The 23991-nt window shown below is 42.6% G+C and overlaps 1 protein-coding gene and 1 pseudogene across 1 annotated transcript in view; one reads left to right on the top strand and one right to left on the bottom strand.

The window, feature by feature from the left end:
- Positions 1-361: 361 nt before the first annotated feature.
- Positions 362-485, bottom strand: LOC121573108 (annotated as a pseudogene).
- A 3471-nt stretch (positions 486-3956) lies between these two features.
- LOC121571622 (ankyrin repeat domain-containing protein 10) overlaps positions 3957-23991 on the top strand; it is a 32068-nt gene continuing 12033 nt past the window's right edge. The window contains exons 1-3 of the mRNA XM_041883193.2: positions 3957-4478; positions 7433-7585; positions 8888-8979. Coding sequence (XP_041739127.1) covers positions 4281-4478; positions 7433-7585; positions 8888-8979 — 443 coding nt within the window. The 5' untranslated portion in view covers positions 3957-4280. The remainder of the gene's footprint in view (positions 4479-7432; positions 7586-8887; positions 8980-23991) is intronic.

Raw genomic sequence — 23991 nt, 5'->3', positions numbered from 1 at the left:
CCGCTTGTCGTCCCCTTATTCCATAGTTTGTACATCATTTTAAAAGGCAGTAAATGAGGCTGAATTAACTGTTTTACTGCCAGACAAGGCTCCGCTGATAGCCAGGTGTAGCAGTGGTAAGGTGTTGGGACTGCGGTTGGGACAGCTTTATGTAGGCCCAAACAGTTTGTGGGCACCGTTTGTCACCGTTATAGTGCAATTAATGTATTGTTTAGTGTTGTGTTGTGTTGCGTTGTGTTGTGTAGTGGCTTTGCTGGCATGCAATCCCATTTTGTTTTTTGAGTTTGCCCGACCAAGATTTACATGCTAAAATCGCCAATGTTCCCGTTCACTAACGGTTAATTTACGTTGACAATTATATCAGGAGAGAGCTCGAACGCAGTCCCCTACTACCAGAAATGACGCATTGGAGATTTCCACATTTGGGAAATTCGAAGTGGTCAGCACAGCTGGAGTGCAGTGGCTGAGTCTCGCCCTTTCTGCATCCTTTGACTCTCTATGTCCCCTATCCTCCCGGCCGGCTCGGTCCTCCCCTCCAGCTCCGTGGCTTGATGACTCATTGCGAGCTCACAGAACAGGACTCCGGGCAGCCGAGCGGAAATGGAGGAAAACTAGACTCCCTGCGGACCTGGCATCTTTTCCCTCCCTCCTCTCTACATTTTCTTCATCTGTTTCTGCTGCTAAAGCCACTTTCTACCACTCTAAATTCCAAGCATCTGCCTCTAACCCTAGGAAGCTCTTTGCCACCTTCTCCTCCCTGCTGAATCCTCCTCCCCCTCCCCCCCTCCTCCCTCTCTGTGGATGACTTCTTCAACCATTTTGAAAAGAAGGTTGACGACATCCGATCCTCGTTTGTTAAGTCAAATGACACTGCTGGTCCTGCTCACACTGCCCTACCCTATGCTTTGACTTCTTTCTCCCCTCTCTCTCCAGATAAAATCTTGCGACTTGTGACGGCCGGCCGCCCATCAACCTGCCCGCTTGACCCTATCCCCTCCTCTCTTCTCCAGACCATCTCCGGTGACCTTCTCCCTTACCTCACCTCGCTCATCAACTCATCCTTGACCGCTGGCTATGTCCCTTCCGTCTTCAAGAGAGCAAGAGTTGCACCCCTTCTAAAAAAAACAACACTCGATCCCTCTGATGTCAACAACTACAGACCAGTATCCCTTCTTTCTTTTCTCTCCAAAACTCTTGAGCGTGCCGTCTTTAGCCAACTCTCTTGCTATCTCTCTCAGAATGACCTTCTTGATCCAAACCAGTCAGGTTTCAAGACTGGTCATTCAACTGAGACTGCTCTTCTCTGTGTCACGGAGGCTCTCCGCACTGCTAAAGCTAACTCTCTCTCCTCTGCTCTTGTCCCTCTAGACCTGTCTGCTGCCTTTGATACTGTGAACCATCAGATCCTCCTCTCCACCCTCTCCGAGCTGGGCATCTCCGGCGCGGCTCACTCTTGGATTGCGTCCTACCTGACCGGTCGCTCCTACCAAGTGGCGTGGCGAGAAGCTGTCTCCGCACCACGTGCTCTCACCACTGGTGTCCCCCAGGGCTCAGTTCTAGGCCCTCTCCTATTCTCGCTAAAGACCAAGTCACTTGGCTCTGTCATATCCTCACATGGCCTCTCCTATCATTGCTATGCAGACGACACACAACTAATCTTCTCCTTTCCCCCTTCTGATAACCAGGTGGTGAATCGCATCTCTGCATGTCTGGCAGACATATCAGTGTGGATGACGGATCACCACCTCAAGCTGAACCTTGACAAGACGGAGCTGCTCTTCCTCCCGGGGAAGGACTGCCCGTTCCATGATCTCGCCATCACGGTTGACAACTCCGTTGTGTCCTCCTCCCAGAGTGCGAAGAGCCTTGGCGTGACCCTGGACAACACCCTGTTGTTCTCCACTAACATCAAGGCGGTGACCCGATCCTGTAGGTTCATGCTCTACAACATTCGGAGAGTACGACCCTGCCTTACACAGGAAGCGGCACAGGTCCTAATCCAGGCACTTGTCATCTCCCGTCTGGATTACTGCAACTCGCTGTTGGCTGGGCTCCCTGCCTGTGCCATTAAACCCCTACAACTCATCCAGAATGATGCAGCCCGTCTGGTGTTCAACCTTCCCAAGTTCTCTCACGTCACCCCGCTCCTCCGCACACTCCACTGGCTTCCAGTTGAAGCTCGCATCTGCTACAAGACCATGGTGCTTGCCTACGGAGCTGTGAGGGGAACGGCACCTCCGTACCTTCAGGCTCTGATCAGTCCCTACACCCAAACGAGGGCATTGCGTTCATCCACCTCTGGCCTGCTGGCCCCCCTACCTCTGCGGAAGCACAGTTCCCGCTCAGCCCAGTCAAAACTGTTCGCTGCTCTGGCACCCCAATCGTGGAACAAGCTCCCTCACGACGCCAGGACAGCGGAGTCACTCACCACCTTCCGGAGACACTTGAAACCCCACCTCTTTAAGGAATACCTGGGATAGGATAAAGTAATCCTTCTACCCCCACCCCCACCCCCACCCCAAAAAAAACATTGTAAAGTGGTTATCCCACTGGCTATAAGGTGAATGCACCAATTCGTAAGTCGCTCTGGATAAGAGCGTCTGCTAAATGAGGTAAATGTGAACCGACTTCTTGATCAGGGTATCTTCCTTGCCATTTTAGTATAAGATGTGCACGACGGTGGAGGGGACCTCATTCCAGTGCAAATGTTTTCAGCTGACGGTAAACACTTTGGCTCCTGATAATAACGCATCAAATCGACCAGGGTTTCATGGCGTTTATGAATGCAGTTGCGGACAGAGCAGTGGAAAAGCGATTAATTTTGTTTTACTAGATATTGGCCTTGTATGCATGACGTTTATGTATGCACTCACTACTGGAAGTCGCTCTGGTTAAGAGCGTCTGCTAAATGACAAATGTAAATGTAAATTATAGCAATTTCCGAGAATTTTCCAATCATGCAACACGATAGAAATGACCTATACGTTGACTTTTTAATATCTAAAAAGTCTGTCTGATATCACAAAAGTAGGCGATGTACCAACATGCTGAAATCATGTTCATGCACACAGCCAAACGAATGACACCAACTATTTCTGATATTTAGTAGAATTCCAAGCATTGTTTTCTCGTGCTTGTGTTCTGCGCTCAGGAAAACATGTTGCAATTAGACCATCGACCACAGGGTGGCATACGACCCCAGATATGGAGGAGAGACAGTAGCTCATTACTTCATCCACAACAATACTGAGTAGTAGCACAGATAGAAGAGGGTATATTTAGTCACCAGTATCTTTGGTAGTAAACTAGGCCAGGGGTTCCCAAACGTTTTCACTCAGCCCCCCCCCTTCCAACATTGGGGAACATCCCGCGCCCCGCCCCCTCTGCGCGTGCGCGCCACGTCTATTTCTATGGGCACAAGCACTGTTTGTGACAAACTGTTCACATTCCTCTTGTTGGTGGAGAGAACATTTAAAAAGGTTTAAAGCTTATTTTCTGCAATTCAATACATTTTGCCATGGGATGGATACTTTTTTGGGGGCATTTTAAAGCAAATTTCCTGCAATTCTACAATTTTTGTCATGGGGTGCAGAGAAAAGTTTTGCTTAGCATTAAGTGTTACACGTATTTATGCATAAGCCATGCACATACTGAAATCACATTCAAAATAGCCTGACTGTTATATGTGGTTGTTTTGACCTACCTTAGCTGAATATAGGCTACTACAACCCATTGTTTTTCAAAAATGTCATACTGAGTAAGTAGACTATCTGAGCTGGCTGTATTTTGTGAATGTAGACTACAGTATGTTACCCAATCTTATGTGTCATTGTTGCAATAAAAAGTTATTTAGGCCGATATTTTTGTGCAATCTAATTGCAAAGAGCCATGCATCCAATTGTGAGTAGATCAGGCGGGGTTTGTTGAAGTTTTTGCAGGTATAATAGCCTAGGCTACAGGCAGAGATAGTCATTATTTCTGTTACACGTATCAGAGAATCAGATGTGAATTTTGTGCCGGGTCATGCGTACAAAACTCCATTCCTGAATTTGCAAGTCGCCTCTCAAGTTTATTCCTGAGTGCGTTGGACAAGAAGCTCGAGTCTCATCGCTGTCTCGGTGTGGTCATTGTTGCAAGCAAGCAGGGTGACGGTGCTTTCACGAAAAGGCACTCAAAGAAACATTACCACAATAACTACATTTGGAAGCAGGCGACATTTGGAAGCAGGCGACTGCATTTACTGTTCTCTCGCTAAAATCGTGTTTTATATTCGTTTGATAATGTCGGTGGGCATTGATACGGGATTCTCAAGTGAGGAGATTCTGAACGTTCGCTTCCCACTCCACCGGGCGTGCAGGGATGGAGATATCGGTGCGTTGTGCTCGCTTCTTCAGTGCACCTCAAACCCTGCGGACTTAGCCGTGGAGGACTCTTTCTACGGCTGGACACCCATACATTGGGCTGCTCATTTCGGAAAGGTAATCGGATATTTATATATTTTTTTACTAAGAAATGAAAAGGCCGAGGCATAGAGTTGCTAACCATCTTTGGCCGAGGTTTCCAGCTGCCATTTCAAAAGACAGACTGAATGAGAAATATTTAGGTAGCTAGCTAACGTTAGCTAGCTAGCCCTTGATCATAACTCTCAGTTCCATTACATTACACATAAATCATTGGACGAAGCCGTCTTCCGTAGGGGGGAGTTTTGTTAAGGTCACTCCCTGACGCGGCTCGGTCTGAACATTAACATGCATCGCTTGCAGTACGGTTTTGAAAGCATAAGGACCTTATCATTCATATCAGCCAGAAATAATAATAAAAGGTTAAATTGATATATATCTTGATAGGGTTAGTGTTCCCACACGGCCATATATCCATGTTACAGCGCTCGTTTACCGAAAACAGATGGAAGACAAGACCTGTACTAATTACCTATCTAGCAACTCGAAGTGTAGTTTCTTTGATCTGTGCAAAACTGCTACAGTAAGTGTGTCGTTTTATTTGAAGGATTCTTTCTCACTGATGAAAAATAAGGGCCATATGCTTTGAAAAGCCATATTGCAAGCTTATTGACGTTTCTAAACGTGAAAACTGTTGGGAGAAGGCAGAATGTGTCAAATTGTGTAACATTTTACATTGGGACTGTTGAAAATAAACATACTTTTGTGCTATAATTTGTCACTTCCAGCTCAGCAGAAACGGAATGTGTCATGGCCTGACTGATTGGATTGGCCTCCATCATAAGCTGGTTACAGTGTGGCGGGCTCGATTGTTTATTGGTTGCGTTGGAAAACCAATAACCTGTAACGCGCCAAAAGGCAGTTTATAAGCACACCGGACTCCTTCCCATGTGCAAGTGTATACATAAACATTGTAAACAAGTCAACTGAAGGACGGGGTGAGCTCGAGTCCAGCCTAGCTGATTGTTTGACTAGGAGGAACAATTTCAATCCATGGTTTTAAATCGGCCTCATCACTGACTGGATGTTGATCGATTTCAGAGAGAAGTGAAAGTACGATAGCTAAAAGTACAAGAGCTACACCGTATCAATTGGAACAACCTATTTTAAGCACACACTGAGAACAGCACATTCTCCCCCCTCTATTTCCCTGTCTGTGTCTGGTTAGTGACAGTATGCTAACTCAGCCTCAGGCATATACTAAAATCGAGTCGGCCATTGACTCTCTTCTGTGCTGCTGAGTTAGTATTAGTCACCCTGAGTTACTGTATCCTGATGGATGTTTAGATGACACAGCAGGGTTTTACAAATAGCGGAGGCATGGTCTGCCTGACTCAATGACTGACCACAAGGCAGTTTGTGGTTGTGAGAAGCATAGTTGTCTCACTTGTGTTGCTCATAAAAAACGAACATGCACAAACACAATATACACACAATATGGAGCATGGCCAACTTCCAGGTTACACCCTTGTCTTATGGTAAGGAAATCCCCCCCCATTGCGATGTGCCTTTTTAAGTAAATCAGGTGATAAATTAGGTGGAGACTGGAGTGCCACTTAAATCACTGTTCACTCTTGCAGAAATCAGCATTTTATGACGTGTCAAATAGTTTGGATAAAGAATTTGTTTATTATTTAGTGGCCTTTGCTCAGTGTTTTATTAAATTGTTTAGGTCTACCCAACCTACACCCTTTATAGAGTTGGTTTCACGCCAAGTGAGGTGGTATGTCCCATGTGGCTCAGTTGGTAGAGCATGGCGCTTGCAATGCTAGGGTTGTGGGTTCGATTCCCACGGGGGACCAGTATGAAAATGTATGCACTCACTTCTGTAAGTCGCTCTGGATAAGATAAATTACACAAATGTAAATGTAATATAGTTATTTGGATTGATGCATTATTATATTGCCCTGGTGGCGTTTTAACTGGGTGTGATTTAGGCTTGGGCCATATACCGGCGTATTTGGAAATAGCGGATGGTTTTTCAATACCGTTAACTATTTCTTAGATGTAATTTTTTTATACATTTGAATATTGTAGCTACTTTTAAAGTAAATACCTGCAGTCAACTTGTGCAATATGTTAGGAGATAAAGAAGATTGCCTTCTGCATTTCATCTGTCACATAATTTTTCATAATGAAGCTTACCGGTAGTACCCATTCACGTGGTGTTTGTTTACAAGCACACAACAATAAGAGACCGGAGCCTTGTGACTCACTGTTGTGCAGCACGAGCCAGGTGCTCTAGTTACAGTATGGAATTCACAACTAAATGTTTGCCAGCTAAGATATCTTATAACTGTTAATGGTCTAAAATGTGCTAAATGCTCTGCAGTTGTGCATTTGGTGTTCTAAATTAATAGCTAGTTAGCTATCTAGATAAGTGGTTAGCTTCTTCCAAAATCAAGCTTTGCTTGCCGGTAACTGCAGAGAATGGCCTCCTGGATCAAGAGCGTTGCTGTCTAATATTTGTTTTGTCCATGCAGCAAACTGTGAGTAGCATTTTTTAGTTACTTGAATGACTTTATGAGCTGGGATGTCTGTTCTGAAAATAGCAATGCCTTGTTATCATTTAGTTAGCATTCTCTATGGGATTTGACATATAGTTGTTAGCATTGCTAACCTTCGGATTACAAAGGCTCATTGGTGCTTGAAAATAGCGCCCCTCGTGTTCAGTGCCGGTATTACCAAATATCCAGGAATGGCATTTACATTTTACATTTTAGTCATTTAGCAGACGCTCTTATCCAGAGCACAAGGTCAGTAAGAAGGTATGACAATCTGGATACCGCCCCAGCCTAGTATTTGATTACAGAAAATACTGATACTGTAGGCCTTTTTCTTTTGTATTGCTCCACTATACTGTTTAGCTTGAAGGCCTGTGGATTTCCTCAAGGCAGGACAGACATAGCAGGGGGCTTTGACACTGTATTGGTAATAAATAAATATTTTTTTCCCCTTCTGTCTCCTCTCAGTTGGAGTGTGTGATGGGTCTGGTTCAGGTGGGCTGTGGGGTCAATGCGGTGACCACAAGGTTTGCTCAGACACCCACTCACATTGCTGCGTTTGGGGGCCACCCAGAATGCCTGCTGTGGCTGCTGCAAGCTGGCGCCGACATCAACAGACAGGTACAGTGCACATGGATGCATACACTTACCAAAACACACACCCACGCACGCAGCAGGAGAGGGGGGACAGACGTAGTGAAAATGACAGCAGCCAGTGTGTGTGAGAGAGGCTGAGCTCAGACTGATCCTATCAGAGGGATCATCCTGGCTTTGGGCCAACCCATCTGAATTGGTACCTGTTACACATTTAGATTGAGCGTATGTTAAGAGGAAAGAGGCACTGCAAGATATCCATTCTGTTTGGTGGCTATGGTCTTATTACATCTATAAAACCTCCTCAGCCCTGTGTTTGTGAAGAGCCCCAGCCAGCCTGCTTTTATCTCCATGCTGTTGGATTAATGACTGACAGAAAACCACCAGTCGTTGTGTATGTGCGCACGTACGCTTCTATACATTTGAAAAGCCAATAGGGTTTTTATTTAGACTTGATGTCATTGGTGTGTGTGTGTGTTCTTCTGTCATGCTCTTTTGTTTACGCTCCTGTCTTGTGTGTGCACACACTTCACCGACCATCTGACGCTTCACTGCACCACTCAGAGAAATCTGAATTAGTAGGTCATGATGGCATAACTCCTACCTCTCCTATTGGCATGCTGCAGCATGTCACTGTTATTTCTAATAGAGCTCTAATATGACTTACATAAAAAAATTCAACCCATATTTCAAAAATAGCCATACAGTTTCCCCTCCATTAAACCCATCAACCTCTTTTAACCCCTCCCTTGTATGGATTTAATAAAGCCACCCAGGGATATGGTGCAGGGTGGGTCACCACTACAGCATTTCAAATGGCCTACATTCTCTGTGTGTGAAGAACAGTGGTTATGGAAAGAGGAGGGATTTGTTGGAAAAACACTCTCACAATCTCTCTTTACCACTCTTTCAGCATCTCCCTCACTTTCTCTCTCATGGAGGAATCTATTTTGAAAAATGCTCTCGCTCTCTTGCCACAGCCTTCTACCTCCCTTCCTCCCTCCCTCTCTCTCTACCGCCTTCCCTCTCTTCCTCCCTCTCTTTTTCTCTAATGCGTGATACTCTACGGCCGTGTGGCCTGCTGTGCAGCTGGGGTGACGAGTTCACTCTGCTTCTGGAGAACTTCACCCTGGTGTCTGCCAGACCTCACCAGACACTGCTCTAAGGGAAATGAGAGAGGGGAGGGAGGGAGGCTAATCTGCTGCATATTATTGCAGCACAAAAAACCAATGTGAGCTTCAGTTTGTGTAAATACAGTGTGTAACACATTTATTTCATTCTCTCTCCTTCTCTGTCTCTTTCTCTATAACCTCCCTCTCTCTTTCTCAGGACTATGTGGGTGAGACACCCATCCATAAGGCTGCCCGTGCAGGCAGTCTGGACTGTGTCAACGCTCTCCTGATTCAGGGGGCGAAAGCTGAGTAAGTCGTGCTACTGCACCCCCTGTGTGCTCTGTCTTCCCCTCACTGTAACACCCAACAGCTCCCATACCTACACGTTTACAGGAGGACTCAATCAAAACCTAAACAAGCTGTGCTTTTTTTAGGACGGTTGACACTGTGCTCCATGTTCAAACTGTGGAAATTGGTGTGTATTTTCGGAATGGTTCTCTGGACAGATAATGAAATAGAATGACTGCACAGGGACTACCAGTGGAATAACCTATGTTGTTACCCTGTAACAAGCTATTAACTATGTTCAAAACTAGGTTCAGAACTTGATTAACAATGGTATGAACTATAGCTGCCTGTACTTAGATTTTGTTACAAGGTAATTACATGAGTTATACCCTTACAGTTAGTAGTTACCCTGAAGTTACGCCTATGAAAAGTAATGTGTTGCTGAGATTTCCTCCTCCGAATCAGTCCTGTTACTGTAACAACCAGACAAGTAGAGCAGAACACCACGTCTTTGGAAGGATGCATGTTTCCAGATAAATGGAGAACAATAATACAATTCCTGATAATTTCATGTTGAATCCCAACATGTTGCTCCACAATCCTTTGCTGTTCTTCTCAGTTTGGGCCATCTGAAGTCGGAACACTTCAAGGGATTCTAACTCTATTCCTGGAGAGGTACTGGAGGGTGCAGGCATTTGTTCCAGACCTGTAATCACACCTGACTCAACTAATCAAATAATCATGGTCTTCTGTTTGGACCATGATTAGCTGAACTGAATGTGTGTGTTCAGGGCTGGAACAAAAGCCTACATACCCAGTAGCTCTTCAGGACCAGGGTTGAAGACCTTAGTCTATAAACTGGTGTGTGAGAATCTCTCTAGTCACAATCTGAACATGGAGCAGTGTCTTTTCAGGGGAAAATATTTTTGATACCTCTAGTGTTTTTGGTGGAGTTCTCCTGCAAATGTGACCCAGGTTGATAAGCTTTACCATCTGGAAATTATTTTGATGTTCTGCTTAAACTGTAGATTATTATTTGTAGAATGAATAGAGCATTACTTTTTATTTGTTCACGTTTGCTTTGGTAAGTGTATTTCTATAGCTGTGGCGCCTGACCAAATGCACATTTCCTCATTACGAACGCGAAGAGGAGAAACGGACGATTCCTGGTAGATTTGAACAAAATGGAGGTAACATTTATTTTTTAAATACTTTTTACTTGCTTGGAGATGACACTGAAAACACATCAAATTATGTTCCAAAACCCCTTAATTTGTTTCTGTCCTCGTTGAACCAAACAATGTGAAAGGATTGGATCGGTTAAACCTTTAGGCAATGTGACAGAAACTCCACATAACAAACTGGTTTCACCTATTCAGTCCTTTTCGGACCATTTGTCATAAATGAAAGAAGACCTAGTTGAGAAGTTGTTAACCATATCAGGATGTAGCCAGCCTGGTCTCCCATCATTACAATGGGCTGGTGCGGTGCATGCAGGTAAATGGAAAGAGAGAACTGGACAGGGAGCGAAGAGAAAGACACACTGACAAAGTAGTATGAATACTGTAGCGTTAATTACCCCCATTTGTTCTTAACAGCAGATTCATTAAAACGCTAAATGCATAATCCAAGAGAAATTCCCAACTTTTCTTAATAGAAATAGAGAATACAATTACATGCTGTGCAGCAGCTCTTATGATCTGAACAAAGGATAGCAGCTGTTGCCATTTGAAAAAGGCTTGTTTGGTGATAACAGACCACACACAGATAGGGAAACTACTCCAGCCATTCAGTGCAGGTGCCCAAAGTTCCAGAAAGCTTATAAGTCGTTTACCTGACATGAACTACAGTCCTGGTCAAAAGTTTTCAGAATGAAACAAATATTAATTTTCACAAAGTCTACTGCCTCAGTTTTTATGATTGCAATTTGCATATACTCCAGAATGTTATGAAGAGTGATCAGATGAATTGCAATTAATTGCAAAGTCCTTCTTTGACATGAAAATGAACATAATCCCCAAAAAACATTTCCACTGCATTTCAGCCCTGCCACAAAAGGACCAGCTGACATCATGTCAGTGATTCTCTCGTTAACACAGGTGAGAGTGTTGACGAGGACAAGACTGGAGATCGCTCTGTCATGCTGATTTGAGTTAGAATAACAGACTGGAAGCTTTAAAAGGAGGGTGGTGCTTGAAATCATTGTTCTTCCTCTGTTAACCATGGTTACCTGCAAGGAAACACGTGCCGTCATCATTGCTTTGCATAAAAAGGGCTTCACAGGCAAGGATATTGCTGCTAGTAAGATTGCACCTAAATCAACCATTTATCGGATCATCAAGAACTTCAAGGAGAGAGGTTCAATTGTTGTGAAGAAGGCTTCAGGGCGCCCAAGAAAGTCCAGCAAGCGGCAGGACAGTCTCCTAAAGTTGATTCAGCTGCGGGATCGGGGCACCACCAGTGCAGAGCTTGCTCAGGAATGGCAGCAGGCAGGTGTGAGTGCATCTGCACGCACAGTGAGGCAAATAATTTTGGAGTATGGCCTGGTGTCAAGAAGAGCAGCGAGGAAGCCACTTCTCTCCAGGAAAAACATCAGGGACCGACTGATATTCTGCAAAAGGTACAGGGATTGGACTGCTGAGGACTGGGGTAAAGTCATTTTCTCTGATGAATCCCCTTTCCGATTGTTTGGGGCATCCGGAAAAAAGCTTGTCCGGAGAAGACAAAGTGAGCGCTACCATCAGTCCTGTGTCATGCCAACAGTAAAGCATCCTGAGACCATTCATGTGTGGGGTTGCTTCTCAGCCAAGGGAGTGGGCTCAATCACAATTTTGCCTAAGAACACATCCATGAATACAGAATGGTACCAACACTTCCTCCGAGAGCAACTTCTCCCAACCATCCAAGAACAGTTTGGTGATGAACAATGCCTTTTCCAGCATGATGGAGCACCTTGCCATAAGGCAAAAGTGATAACTAAGTGGCTCGGGGAACAAAACATGGAAATGTTGGGTCCATGGCCAGGAAACTCCCCAGACCTCAATCCCATTGAGAACTTGTGGTCAATCCTCAAGAGGCGGGTGGACAAACAAAAACCCACACATTCTGACAAACTCCAAGCATTTATTATGCAAGAATGGGCTGCCATCAGTCAGGATGTGGCCCAGAAGTTAATAGACAGCATGCCAGGGCGGATTGCAGAGGTCTTGAAAAATAAGTGTCAACACTGCACATATTGACTCTTTGCATAAACTTAATGTAATTGTAAAAAAAAGGCTTTGATACTTATGGAATGCTTGTAATTATACTTCAGTATACCATAGTAACATCTGAGAAAAATATCTAAAAACACTGAAGCAGCAAACTTTGTGAAGACCAATACTTGTATCATTCTCAACTTTTGACCACGACTGTACACACCTCACCCTAGACGACGCCTGTGTTTTTAGTTTAGCCATATGTTAGGTTAGCATAACTCTCGAACGAACCATGAAATAATTATCATTAACACCAACCGTTAATAATCCCTTACACCCTCAGTATGTTTTCTGATTCCTCAGACTGTAATAAATAGACGCATCCAGAAACATACAACCTGCCAGTCCTGTTTGTTTTGATTGAGTGCATTTGATATACCTGAGAGGAATTGGAGTATGACGTAACACTTACATACTCCCTCACAACTAGCAGGACTTGAAAGGTCTGTGTTTGACATGATTACAATAGATACAGATGAGGCTCTGCTAGCCATACTGTGGATGTGCTTCTAAAAGCTCTCTCCGTGCCAGCTACTTTATCTCCTTGCAAGTAAATGGGTTCATACTATGAAACAAAAGTGCCCCACCAAACATCAACATAGATACATTTTATAGAGAGGGTAGGCTATATCTGCAGTTTCCCACAGATGATGGATGTAAAATGGACAGTCTCAAGGAGGAGAGATATTATTTTAGAAGGCATGGTATAACACTGATGGGTTTTTTATATAGGCCTACATTTGCTCTGCTGTCAATTATTCTTTAGGGATTCTGTGGGTTAGACGCTGCCTAATCTCAGTTAACCCAGAACTAATGTCTCGCTTAATTGGTCAGATGCTCAATGAAGTTCTGGGTCCATACAGTGCATTCGGAAAGTATTCTGATCCCAAAAAAATTACGTTACAGCCTTATTCTAAAATTGATTCAATAAAAAATTTTCCTCATCAATCTACACACAATACCCCATAATGACAAAGCGAAAACAGTTTTTAGATATTTTAGCAAATTATTTACAAGTAAAAAACAGAAATACCTTATTTGCATAAGTATTCAGACCCTTTGCGATGAGACTTGAAATTGAGCTCAGGTGCATCCTGTTTCCATTGATCATCCTTGATGTTTCTACAACTTGATTGGAGTCCACCTGTGGGAAATTCAATCGATTGGACATGATTTGGAAAGGTACACACCTGTCTATATAAGGTCCCACAGTTGACAGTGCATGTCAGAGCAAAAACCAAGCCATGAGGTCGAAGGAATTCTCCGTAGAGCTCCGAGACAGGATTGTGTTGAGGCACAGATCTGGGGAAGGGTACCAAAAGATGTCTGCAGCATTGAAGGTCCCCAAGAACACAGTGGCCTCCATCATTCTTAAATGGAAGACGTTTGGAACCACCAAGACTCTTCCTAGAGCTGGCCGCTTGGCCAAACTGAGCAATCGGGGGAGAAGGGCATTGGTCAGGGAGGTGACCAAGAACCTGATGGTCACTTTGACAGAGCTCCAGAGTTCCTCTGTGGAGATAAGAGGACCTTCCAGAAGGACAACCATCTCTGCAGCACACCACCAATCAGGCCTTTTATGGTAGATTGGCCAGACGGAAGCCACTCCTCAGTACAAGGCACAGCCCGCTTGGAGTTTGCCAAAAGACACAAAGGACTCTGACCATGAGAAACAAGATTCTCTGGTCTGATGAAACCAAGATTGAACTCTTTGGCCTGAATGTCAAGCATCACGTCTGGAGGAAACTTGGCACCATCCCTACGGTGAAGCATTGTTGTGGCAGCATCATACTGTGGGGATGTTTTTCAGCAGCAGGGACTGGGAGACTAGTTAGTATCGAGGGAAAGATGAACGGAGCAAAGTACAGAGAGATCCTTGATGAAAACCTGCTCAGGACCTCAGACTGGGTCAAATGTTCACCTTCTAACAGGACAACGACCCTAAGCACACAGCCAAGACAACACAGGAGTGGCTTCGAGAGAAGTCTCTGAATGTCCTTGAGACGCTCCCCATCCAACCTGACAGAGCTTGGGAGTATCTGCAGACAAGAATGGGAGAAACTCCCCAAATACAGGTGTGCCAAGCTTGTAGCGTCATACCCAAGAAGACTTGAGGCTGTAATCGCTGCCAAAGGTGCTTCAACAAAGTACTGAGTAAAGTGTCTGAATACTTATGCAAATGTGATATTTCCGGTGGGGTTTTCCATTAAAAAAAATATATACTTGTTTTTGCTTTGTCATTATGGGGTATTGTGTGTAGATTGATGAGGGGGAAAAAACGATTTAATCAATTTTAGAATAAGACTGTAACGTAACAAAATGTGGAAAAAGTCAAGGGGTCTGAATATTTTCAGAATGCACTGTAAGTACTGAAAAGTTAGCGCATATATTTTGTCAAGGCCATCACCATGCCCTGCAAATAGGGCTTTACCAACAGTTTTAGAGTGATCAAGTGCCATCGGGTTTAGGTATACAGAGATTCTAGAACCATTAACTTCTACAAGAGCAGTATTGAAACCTTAGCGTGGACAAGACACATTGTTGACAGCAGACCGCATAGACTTCCTCAATTAGACAGGGATCTAATTATTTCACAGCCAATTTTAAATTGGTTACTAAATTATAATCGTTGTCTGTTTTTAAATTGATTATAAAGTTTGTCTGTCTCAAGGACAAATTGCACACAAACATGCATATTCTGATTCTCTCAAGGGAATGTTTTTGCCCCCCAAAATTCTTAGCAAGTGTTGGAAGGATTCACCCTGAAGGATAGTTCAACATTGAAGGCAGAAACAGGTGTTTTAGTTACAGTACCTTCTTCATGTCATCTGTGGGACAACCTGTAGCCTATACCTTTTCATCTGTCCGTCAAAACCCCAACGCACACACCTTAAACCAGAAACACCAGTGAGGTTATATGCCATGGGTTTACTATATAACTGTTACTAGAACCTTTCTGATCAGGAAGAAACTACTTTTATTGCCAGGGAGAAACAGAAACCAGCATGACACTGCAGCACTCGAGAATTTGAGTTCTACATCCCTGAGCTAGTGAAATGTAATCTCAGTTTCAGGTGACTATAGGGTACTCTACTCCTTATTTCAGCTGACATACAGTGAGTTATGCCATACTTCATTGAAGTGTATTTTAGTTTCTGGCAGGCGCTATTCCAATGTTTAGGATTCTAAATTCTCATCAAGTAGAGTTGCGACCTAACCAAACATGGTATAAATTATAGTCATACAAACCCAAATTCCAACAAGCATTGTAGAACAGATATAGACAGTATTGTTATAGTATTATTGTTAACCCAGATTAAAAAGGGAAAAAGTATTGTATCGGGTTAAGGAGTTGGTGGTCCATGGCATTTAAAATCACTGGTGACATAATTTCAGAGGGGGAAAAAAAATCACATCTAGATTATTTTCATTCTATTCATTCTGATTAAATGTGCATATGGTCGCTAGCCTCTGAACAATTTTGAAAGCTGTTTGTTTTTCCCTAAAGGTCCTAGAAATGCTACTTTGCAGCTGTTTGAGTTACTGTTTGATGTCACAATGTTGTTTCCTTTGACAGCTGTAGCTCATGTTGTTTCTGATGTCCCAGTATTCTAGAGTACGAAAGAGAAAGGCAAACTAGACAGGAGGCTCATGGCAATAGATTTTCATTTTTCTTTACTATACGTTCTCAAATTAAAAAACATTGCCCTGTCTAAACAGTGACTTATTAAGAAATTATAGGTGAAAATATAATGATTCAAAACCTTTACAAATATTATTGTTAGAATCGTGTCTTTGTTCGTTTTGTCCCCTGCAATCTTCTATTGCCCTATGGTACTTCAGAAGGCCAAAGGGTTTGACCAATAGCAAACAAGTTATAAAATGTAGGCTAATCCATATGAAACCAGCTTTTATTTTCTGTTCTTAAAAGTACCACCAATAAGGGTTGGAAAAACACTTTTGGATAGAGCCATTTTCTCCTGTGCTTAGTGGCTGCTTCCATGTCTGCTCTTAGTACCCAGAGGGAGCTGATAAAACTGCAATGGAAACATATTTGACAGTGATTGATATGTTCCTCCTGTGGTAGAGGCAGCTGTAGTTTGAGTAAATCTAGCCTAATAGTAATGGAAGCACCAGGCATTGAAGCACCAGGCAGTGGTATGAAAATGAAGGCTAAACAAAATGGTTTTATGAAATATAACAACATTCCTAAAGCCCATTTTTTAAAATTGTCAGATGTTTACTTACTGGTATATAAATGGCAATGCTACATAAATGCGTTCAGCTTTAAATAGCCTCTACAAACATAAGGTTGTTACTGGGCCTATAGTTCACCAGCCAGCTCTAATGCTACTGTAAACGTAGCTCTTAGCTGCACGCAGACATTTCCATACAGATTGGTGCCACGTGTGCCAGGTTTCTGCAACTGCTTCCTTTGAATTCTGGAAGTTATGTCTGTGCCAGCCAGATTCATATTTGGGTGAGGGGAGCTTTTAGCTTCAACTGAAATGTTGACATTAAAGAAATATAGTTTCTGTTTGTAAAATGAAACCGCATGGAAACAGACCTACAGTATGAATCATATACCTCAATATTGCACTTTCCCACTGTTACCAACTATAAGTTTACCTTTAAATTGAATCCTGTAGAATAGGGAGAATATTGAACTATTAAATGCACCCAACCATTTTAAACCTGTTATCCTACTATCAAAATACTTTGTCTAAGCTGTTGTCTGGTGTGACTGCCAGACAAACGCGCGCATACACCATTCCTTTGATGCTCCAGTAATGGATGACTCCCGTACCAACCGCCACCATTAGTGAGGCACTCTGTTGTCACTGTGTTACATGGCACAGTTCCATAAGGATTATTCCATTCAGAGAATGTTCCTTTGTCTATACATGAACAGCCCATCCCCTTTCCCTTCACTGTGACATTCACAATCGTTGAGCCAAAAGCATCTCCAGCATGCTACTAGATCCCATAGACTTCCAGTCATTGTGCTAACACTAGTTAGTAATCGTTCCAGAAACTACCTTCAACTTCCTTCAAACTGCACGTAGACACATAAAAATTGTATCCATGAGTTCATCTGATTCTGGGTAAGTAGAAAAAAAATCTAAAACTATCCCTTTAAATGTATTCAGGGGTTGACATTTATTTCAAAATAAATAACTAATATGGATGAACTAAAATACTCTAAAACTTGCTTTTGTTCTTAATCAAACTGTGATTTGATCTGATATTCCTTGGTCAAACTCGTCCCCCTGTTTCTGCTGCTGCACACATCGTTCATAGATAGTTCTAGTATCATATCTCTCACTGCGTCTCATGAACAGAGCTCTCTCACGTTTGAAGAGGACATTTCAACATTGACCAATCACAGACGTCGTCATCATGGCTGCTGTTGCGCTGGGTTTTTTCTGCTTCGTCACTTTGCCCCAGTACCCTTTCCCTCCTGTCTTTCAGTGCTTTACTGGTCGTCGCTGTGACCTTCACCTGAACTAAGAATGACCTTCTTGGACATTTGAGCTCTTGTCTGCTGCCCGTTTCCCCCTCTCCTTCCAGACTGACCTTTACCATTTAACTGACCAATAATGCTGCATCAATGTGCCACATGATTTACTTCAGAGGCTAAGCAAATTAGGCTTCTCAAACCTCCACAACATGAAGAGCAGCTAGAATTACTTCCCTTGAAGATAGACCCAAGTATGCAAATCATAACCTTGATGAATTAAATATTTTCATTATTTTGTGAAATTTCTGAAGCCATGGAACATGTCCTTGTTTGTGGGTTTGTCCCTGAACCATCTTGAATAACCTATCTGAAAGAGGATTATTTTCTAATGAAGGGTGATAGTTCAACCATCTATCATAGTGTTTGCTGCATCTCAAGACTCTAAGTTCAACATATTAAGACTATGACCTATTTTGTTGTTGTTTGTCAGTGGCAGTACATTGACAAGGACCAAGGCCCATTATTCTGGACAGGTGCTTTTCTTGTGCCCTGATCATGTTGAATCATCCTGCACAAACCATGAACATCTCAGCCTGCATTCTTACTCACAGAAGCTTGGTTGTGTTCTATCGTTGATTCCGTTTTTTTTCCTCCGTCATCGTTTACGCTACTGCCCTCTTTCCAGATTATCATATACCCAATCTCTTGGTATCATCAATCACAGATTATCTCCAACAATACATACATGGAGCAGCAAGTGGTAACTTTCTTGTTAGGGAATTTCAGGCCAAACGTTCTGGTTTATTCAAATATATAAATATATGCTTTTAAGTCGCAATCTTAATAGGGCAATGAATATTAATTAGCGTTTGTTTCATTCAAATAGTCATCCATTTGATTTTGATGCAGGGAAAAAAATAGCATAATTCACAATCAAAACCTTAAATACCTATAAACATGCGTAGATTGTTTTGACCCTAAAACATACATATTTTATTTAATTTACTTTTGGATTCTCATTTGAATTTCTTGTCATGAGCCTCAAGCACTTTTAGGGTTTTACAGTTAGCTACTCTAGGGGGTAAGCTCAGTAGATTAGTGAATAGAGAATCACTCTGGGTAGTGTAGTGGTTAGAGAATAGTCCAGAGTAGAGCAGTCACTAGGGTCATACAGTGCCTGAACTATTTAACTGTATAATGCTAACAATTTTGTCATGGTTCTTAACTGTCATCTTATTATACCTTATAGGGCCTATAATATTTTGCTGTATAGAAGAACCTGTTCTGTTTTTGAATGTCACCTTCAGTATTAACCCATTACTATGATATACCATAAGATCTGTTTTGATTATCTGATCTTCTGTCACATTTTCTCTTATGAAAGTGGCAATAAGGAAAAAAAATACTTAAGAAAAAAACGTATGATCTCTTCTTTTTTGTACTGTCAACAAATAAGACTCAGAAACCTCCACGTCTCAATGTTTTGCAGCCATTGAATTCGAAATGACTTGATTTTTTCAAGTAATCCTAGAAAAGGGGGAGAATAGACACTGCAGAGTCTGCCCCGTTCCCTGGGATAGCCGTACTGTTGTGGCATTGAGTGTTCTCACTATCGCTTCCTATCTACACACTGGCAAACTGTTGAGGTATTTCATGCGGTGATTGGTTTTAATGCTAGGACATTTATGATTATTAATATCTTTTAAAAAGTTTGATTTCTTTAGACATGTTTAGATCTGCATGCTTTGCTTAATATTACCTGTCCCTGTATTTTATTTGTTTGTTTTTATTTGTAAACTAACAATAGGACCCATTTATGATTAGTGATCTTTTAATCAGTCCTATGTAAGTCACAGGTCAGCATGATTTTAGGATCTCTCTCAAAGGTGATAGGCTAGCAACAGAAGGCAGTGGTTGTGTGCTCACAACTGAAAAGCAAAGCATACCAGGCATTTCAAAAGAGAAATTAACGCTTCCTTACTTACTATTCAGATTCGAACATGGTCATCCTGTATTATAGACCATTTCGAATCCAACAGGCTGATTCTTCAAGGTACTGTATCACCCTTTAGCATTCACACACCTATGACGGGTCTCAATAACAGGACATGAGTGTGATTGTAGATATCATTATGGTGTGTTTTGTGTTGTTTCAAATAAGGTTGGCCTTCATTTACCGCTCTCTTCTCGACCTGAACTATGTATTCATCAGAAACTTTGCAGTAAAACAAAAAATCTAAATGGATTACTTTGTAACTACAGGAACCAAATGGGAGCGGGTGGGAGATGGAATGTAGAGGGCTAGAATTCAGAGGGAGGAAGAGGGGGGAAATGCAAGGCCTCCCTTATCTAAGGGATTTGCCCTGAGCAAAACGGTAATCAGTCTATTGTTAACTCCGAGACAAAGAAAACCATAGCTGAAAACTACAGAAGAGCTGCAGGATTAAAACCCACTTAGCTTAACTGAGTGTGTTTAAGTTTCTATTGGACATTCATCATTAATAGGCACATTTACAATATTCAGTGACGTGAGATCTGAGTTTAAGAAAAAACTACTCAAATGCACCAAATACAATGTCCTAACTTATGTTGGTGTATTAATAAATTAGGCTATTGTGGATGTTTTGAGTCAAAAATATATATTTTCCTTGCAGTGAAAAACAATTCAATATTTTATGCATGAAAAGAAAAGGAACATAACTACATACAAATTCAAACATGCCTTTTGTGCTGGAAGAATGTTGTTTTTGACTCATCCCAGAAACCAGGTTACCATTTTTGTGGGACATGTCTCCAAATATAATTCACAGGGGGAAGGGGGATTTCCTTTTGCCTATTGACCGGTTTAAAGCCAAGATAACAAATGCAGTTAGAGCAACTAAAATAGAGTATCTCCAGTGCCGCTCTGATCCTGTGAAGGGAAATGCTACATTATCAGGCTTTAACAGAACTCTCAGAACAGTGTTCCCAAAATAGAGGGGTTTCAATGGAGACCCTTGAAAATACTTTTGTATTATATAGTGTATGTGGACACTCCTTCAAATTCGTGGATTCGGCTATTTCAGCCACACCCGTTGCTGACAGGTGTATAAAATCGAGCACACAGCCATGCAATCTCCATAGACAAACATTGACAGTAGAATGGCCTTACTGAAGAGCTCAGTGACTTTCAATGTGGCACCTTTCCAACAAGTCAGTTCGTCAAATTTCTTAGAGGATTCCACTTCCTCTAGGAGCAACAACGGCTCAGCCGCGAAGTGGTAGGCCACACAAGCTCACAGAACGGGACCGCCGAGTGCTGAAGCGCGTAAAATTAATCTGTCCTCGGTTGCAACACTCACTACAGAGTTCCAAACTGCCTCTTGAAGCAACATCAGCACAAGAACTGTTAGTCGGGAGTTTTATGAAATGTGTTTCCATGGCTGAGCAGCTGCACACCAGCCTAAGATCACCATGCGCAATGCCAAAAGTCGGCTGGAGTGGTGTAAAGCTCAGTGGAAGTAGTGGAAACACGTTCTCTGGAGTGATGAATCATGCTTCACAATCTGGCAGTCCAACGGACAAATCTGGGTTTGGCGGATGCCAGGAGAACGCTACCTGCCTGAATGCATAGTGCCAACTGTAAAGTCTGGTGGAGGAGGAGTAGTGGTCTGGGGCTGTTTTTCATGGTTCGGGCTAGGCCCCTTAGTTCCAGTGAAGGGAAATCTTAACGCTACAGCATACAATGACATTCTAGATGATTCTGTGCTTCCAACTTTGTGGCTACAGTTTGGCGAAGGACCTTTCCTGTTTCAGCATGACAATGCCCCTGTGCACAATGAGGACCATACAGAAATGGTTTGTTGAGATCGGTGAGGAAGAACTTGACTGGCCTGCACAGAGCCCTGAGCTCAACCCCATCGAACACCTTTGGGATGAATTGGTACGCCGACTGCCTAATCGACCAACATCAGTGCACGACCTCACTAATGCTCTTGTGGCAGATTTTTTTATGTTATTTTATATATTTTAATATGGTGTCATATTTCTGGTTAACATATATGCAAATATGCATGTGTTCTGTTATCAAATCAAATCAAATCACATTTTATTTTATTTGTCATATGTGCCGAATACAACAGGCACATATGACAAATAAAATAAAATGTGGGCCACGCAGTGAAATGCTTACTTATGAACCCGTAACCAACAATGCTGTTTTTAAGAAAAATAAGTGTTTTACTGAAGTAAAAAAGAATAAACCCTAACTCTAAAATAGAAAAATAACATAATTAAAGAGCAACAATAAATTAACAGTAACGAGGCTATATACAGGGGGTACCGGTACAGAGTCAATGTGCGGGGGCACAGGTTAGTCGAGGTAATTGAGGTAATATGTACAGTTGAAGTCGGAAGTTTACATACACTTAGGTTGGAGTCATTAAAACTTGTTTTTCAACCACTCCACACATTTCTTGTTAACAAACTATAGTTTTGGCAAGTCTGCTAGGACATCTACTTTGTGCATGACACAAGTAATTTTTCCAACAATTGTTTACAGACAGATTATTTCACTTTTTTAATTCACTGTATCACAATTCCAGTGGGTCAGAAGTCTACATACACTAAGTTGACTGTGCCTTTAAACAGCTTGGAAAATTCCAGAAAATGTCATAGCTTTAGAAGCTTCTGATAGGCTAATTGACATCATTTGAGTCAATTGGAGGTGTACCTGTGGATGTATTTCAAGGCCTACCTTCAAACTCAGTGCCTCTTTGCTTGACATCATGGGAAAATCAAAAGAAATCCACAAGTCTGGTTCATCCTTGGGAGCAATTTCCAAATGCCTGAAGGTACCACGTTCATCTTTACAAACAATAGTACGCAAGTATAAACACCATGGGACCGCGCAGCCATCATACCGCTCAGGAAGGAGATGCATTCTGTCTCCTAGAGATGAACGTACTTTGGTGCGAAAAGTGCAAATCAATCCCAGAACAACAGCAAAGGACCTTGTGAAGATGCTGGAGGAAACGGGTACAAAAGTATCTATATCCACAGTAAAACGAGTCCTATATCGACATAACCTGAAAGGCCGCTCAGCAAGGAAGAAGCCACTGCTCCAAAACTGCCATAAAAAAAGCCAGACTACGGTTTGCAACTGCACATGGGGACAAAGATTGTACTTGCAAGCCGAAGAACACCATCCCAACCGTGAAGCACGGGGGTGGCAGCATCATGCTATGGGGGTGCTTTGCTGCAGGAGGGACTGGTGCACATCACAAAATAGATGGCATCATGAGAAAGGAAAATTATGTGGATATATTGAAGCAACATCTCAAGACATCAGTCAGGAAGTTAAAGCTTGGTCGCAAATGGGTCTTCCAAATGGACAATGACCCCAAGCATACTTACAAAGTTGTGGCAAAATGGCTTAAGGACAACAAAGACAAGGTATTGGAGTGGCCATCACAAAGCCCTGACCTCAATCCTATAGAAAATGTGTGGGCAGAACTGAAAAGTGCAAATAGTCCTGGTAGCAATGATTAGCTGTTCAGGAGTCTTGTGGCTTGGGGGTAGAAGCTGTTGAGAAGCCTTTTGGACCTAGACTTGACGCTCCGGTACCGCTTGCCGTTCAGTAGCAGAGAGAACAGTCTATGACTAGGGTGGCTGGAGTCTTTGATAATTTTTAGGGCCTTCCTCTGACACCACCTGGTATAGAGGTCCTGGATGGCAGGAAGCTTGGCCCCAGTGATGTACTGGGCCGTACGCACTACCCTCTGTAGTGCCTTGCGGTCGGAGGCCGAGCAGTTGCCATACCATGCGATGATGCAACCAGTCAGGATGGTGCATCAATTTTGCAGAGACATTTGATATATTTTCTATTTGTCTCAGCAGTTGTATTTCAGGAGCTAGATGTCATGTATGTAGAGTTTCGTATGTAGCGTTAAGAGCATATCGGATTTCATAAATCTTCTGAATGCTGATATGCAGTTTGAGGGTTCATGATTTAAGCACACTTTACTTGAATGGTTGTTCACAATGGCTCCATTGCCTTTGCTGGATGTTTTTCATATGTTTGGAGCCAGAAGCTAGACTGGATGCTAGTCTGTTTCTGCTATAGCCAACTCCCTTGTCATTCCAAACAACATGGCATGATACTGACAAATGAGTTAAACCATAAACAGACTGGCATCCAGTCTGGCCAGAAATCTGATTTTAAACTGTAGTGCTATGAGTGAGATTGAATGGGGGGCACTATGTGTACAAAGGAACAAGGCACCACATAAAAAAATCCTGTTTTGATAGTTAGCTTCTTACTCCGTGTCTTTTGTA

This window comes from Coregonus clupeaformis, chromosome 40 (genome assembly GCF_020615455.1).
Source record: "Coregonus clupeaformis isolate EN_2021a chromosome 40, ASM2061545v1, whole genome shotgun sequence".
Lineage (NCBI taxonomy): Eukaryota > Metazoa > Chordata > Actinopteri > Salmoniformes > Salmonidae > Coregonus > Coregonus clupeaformis.
This window is presented reverse-complemented; position numbering and strand designations above follow the sequence as displayed.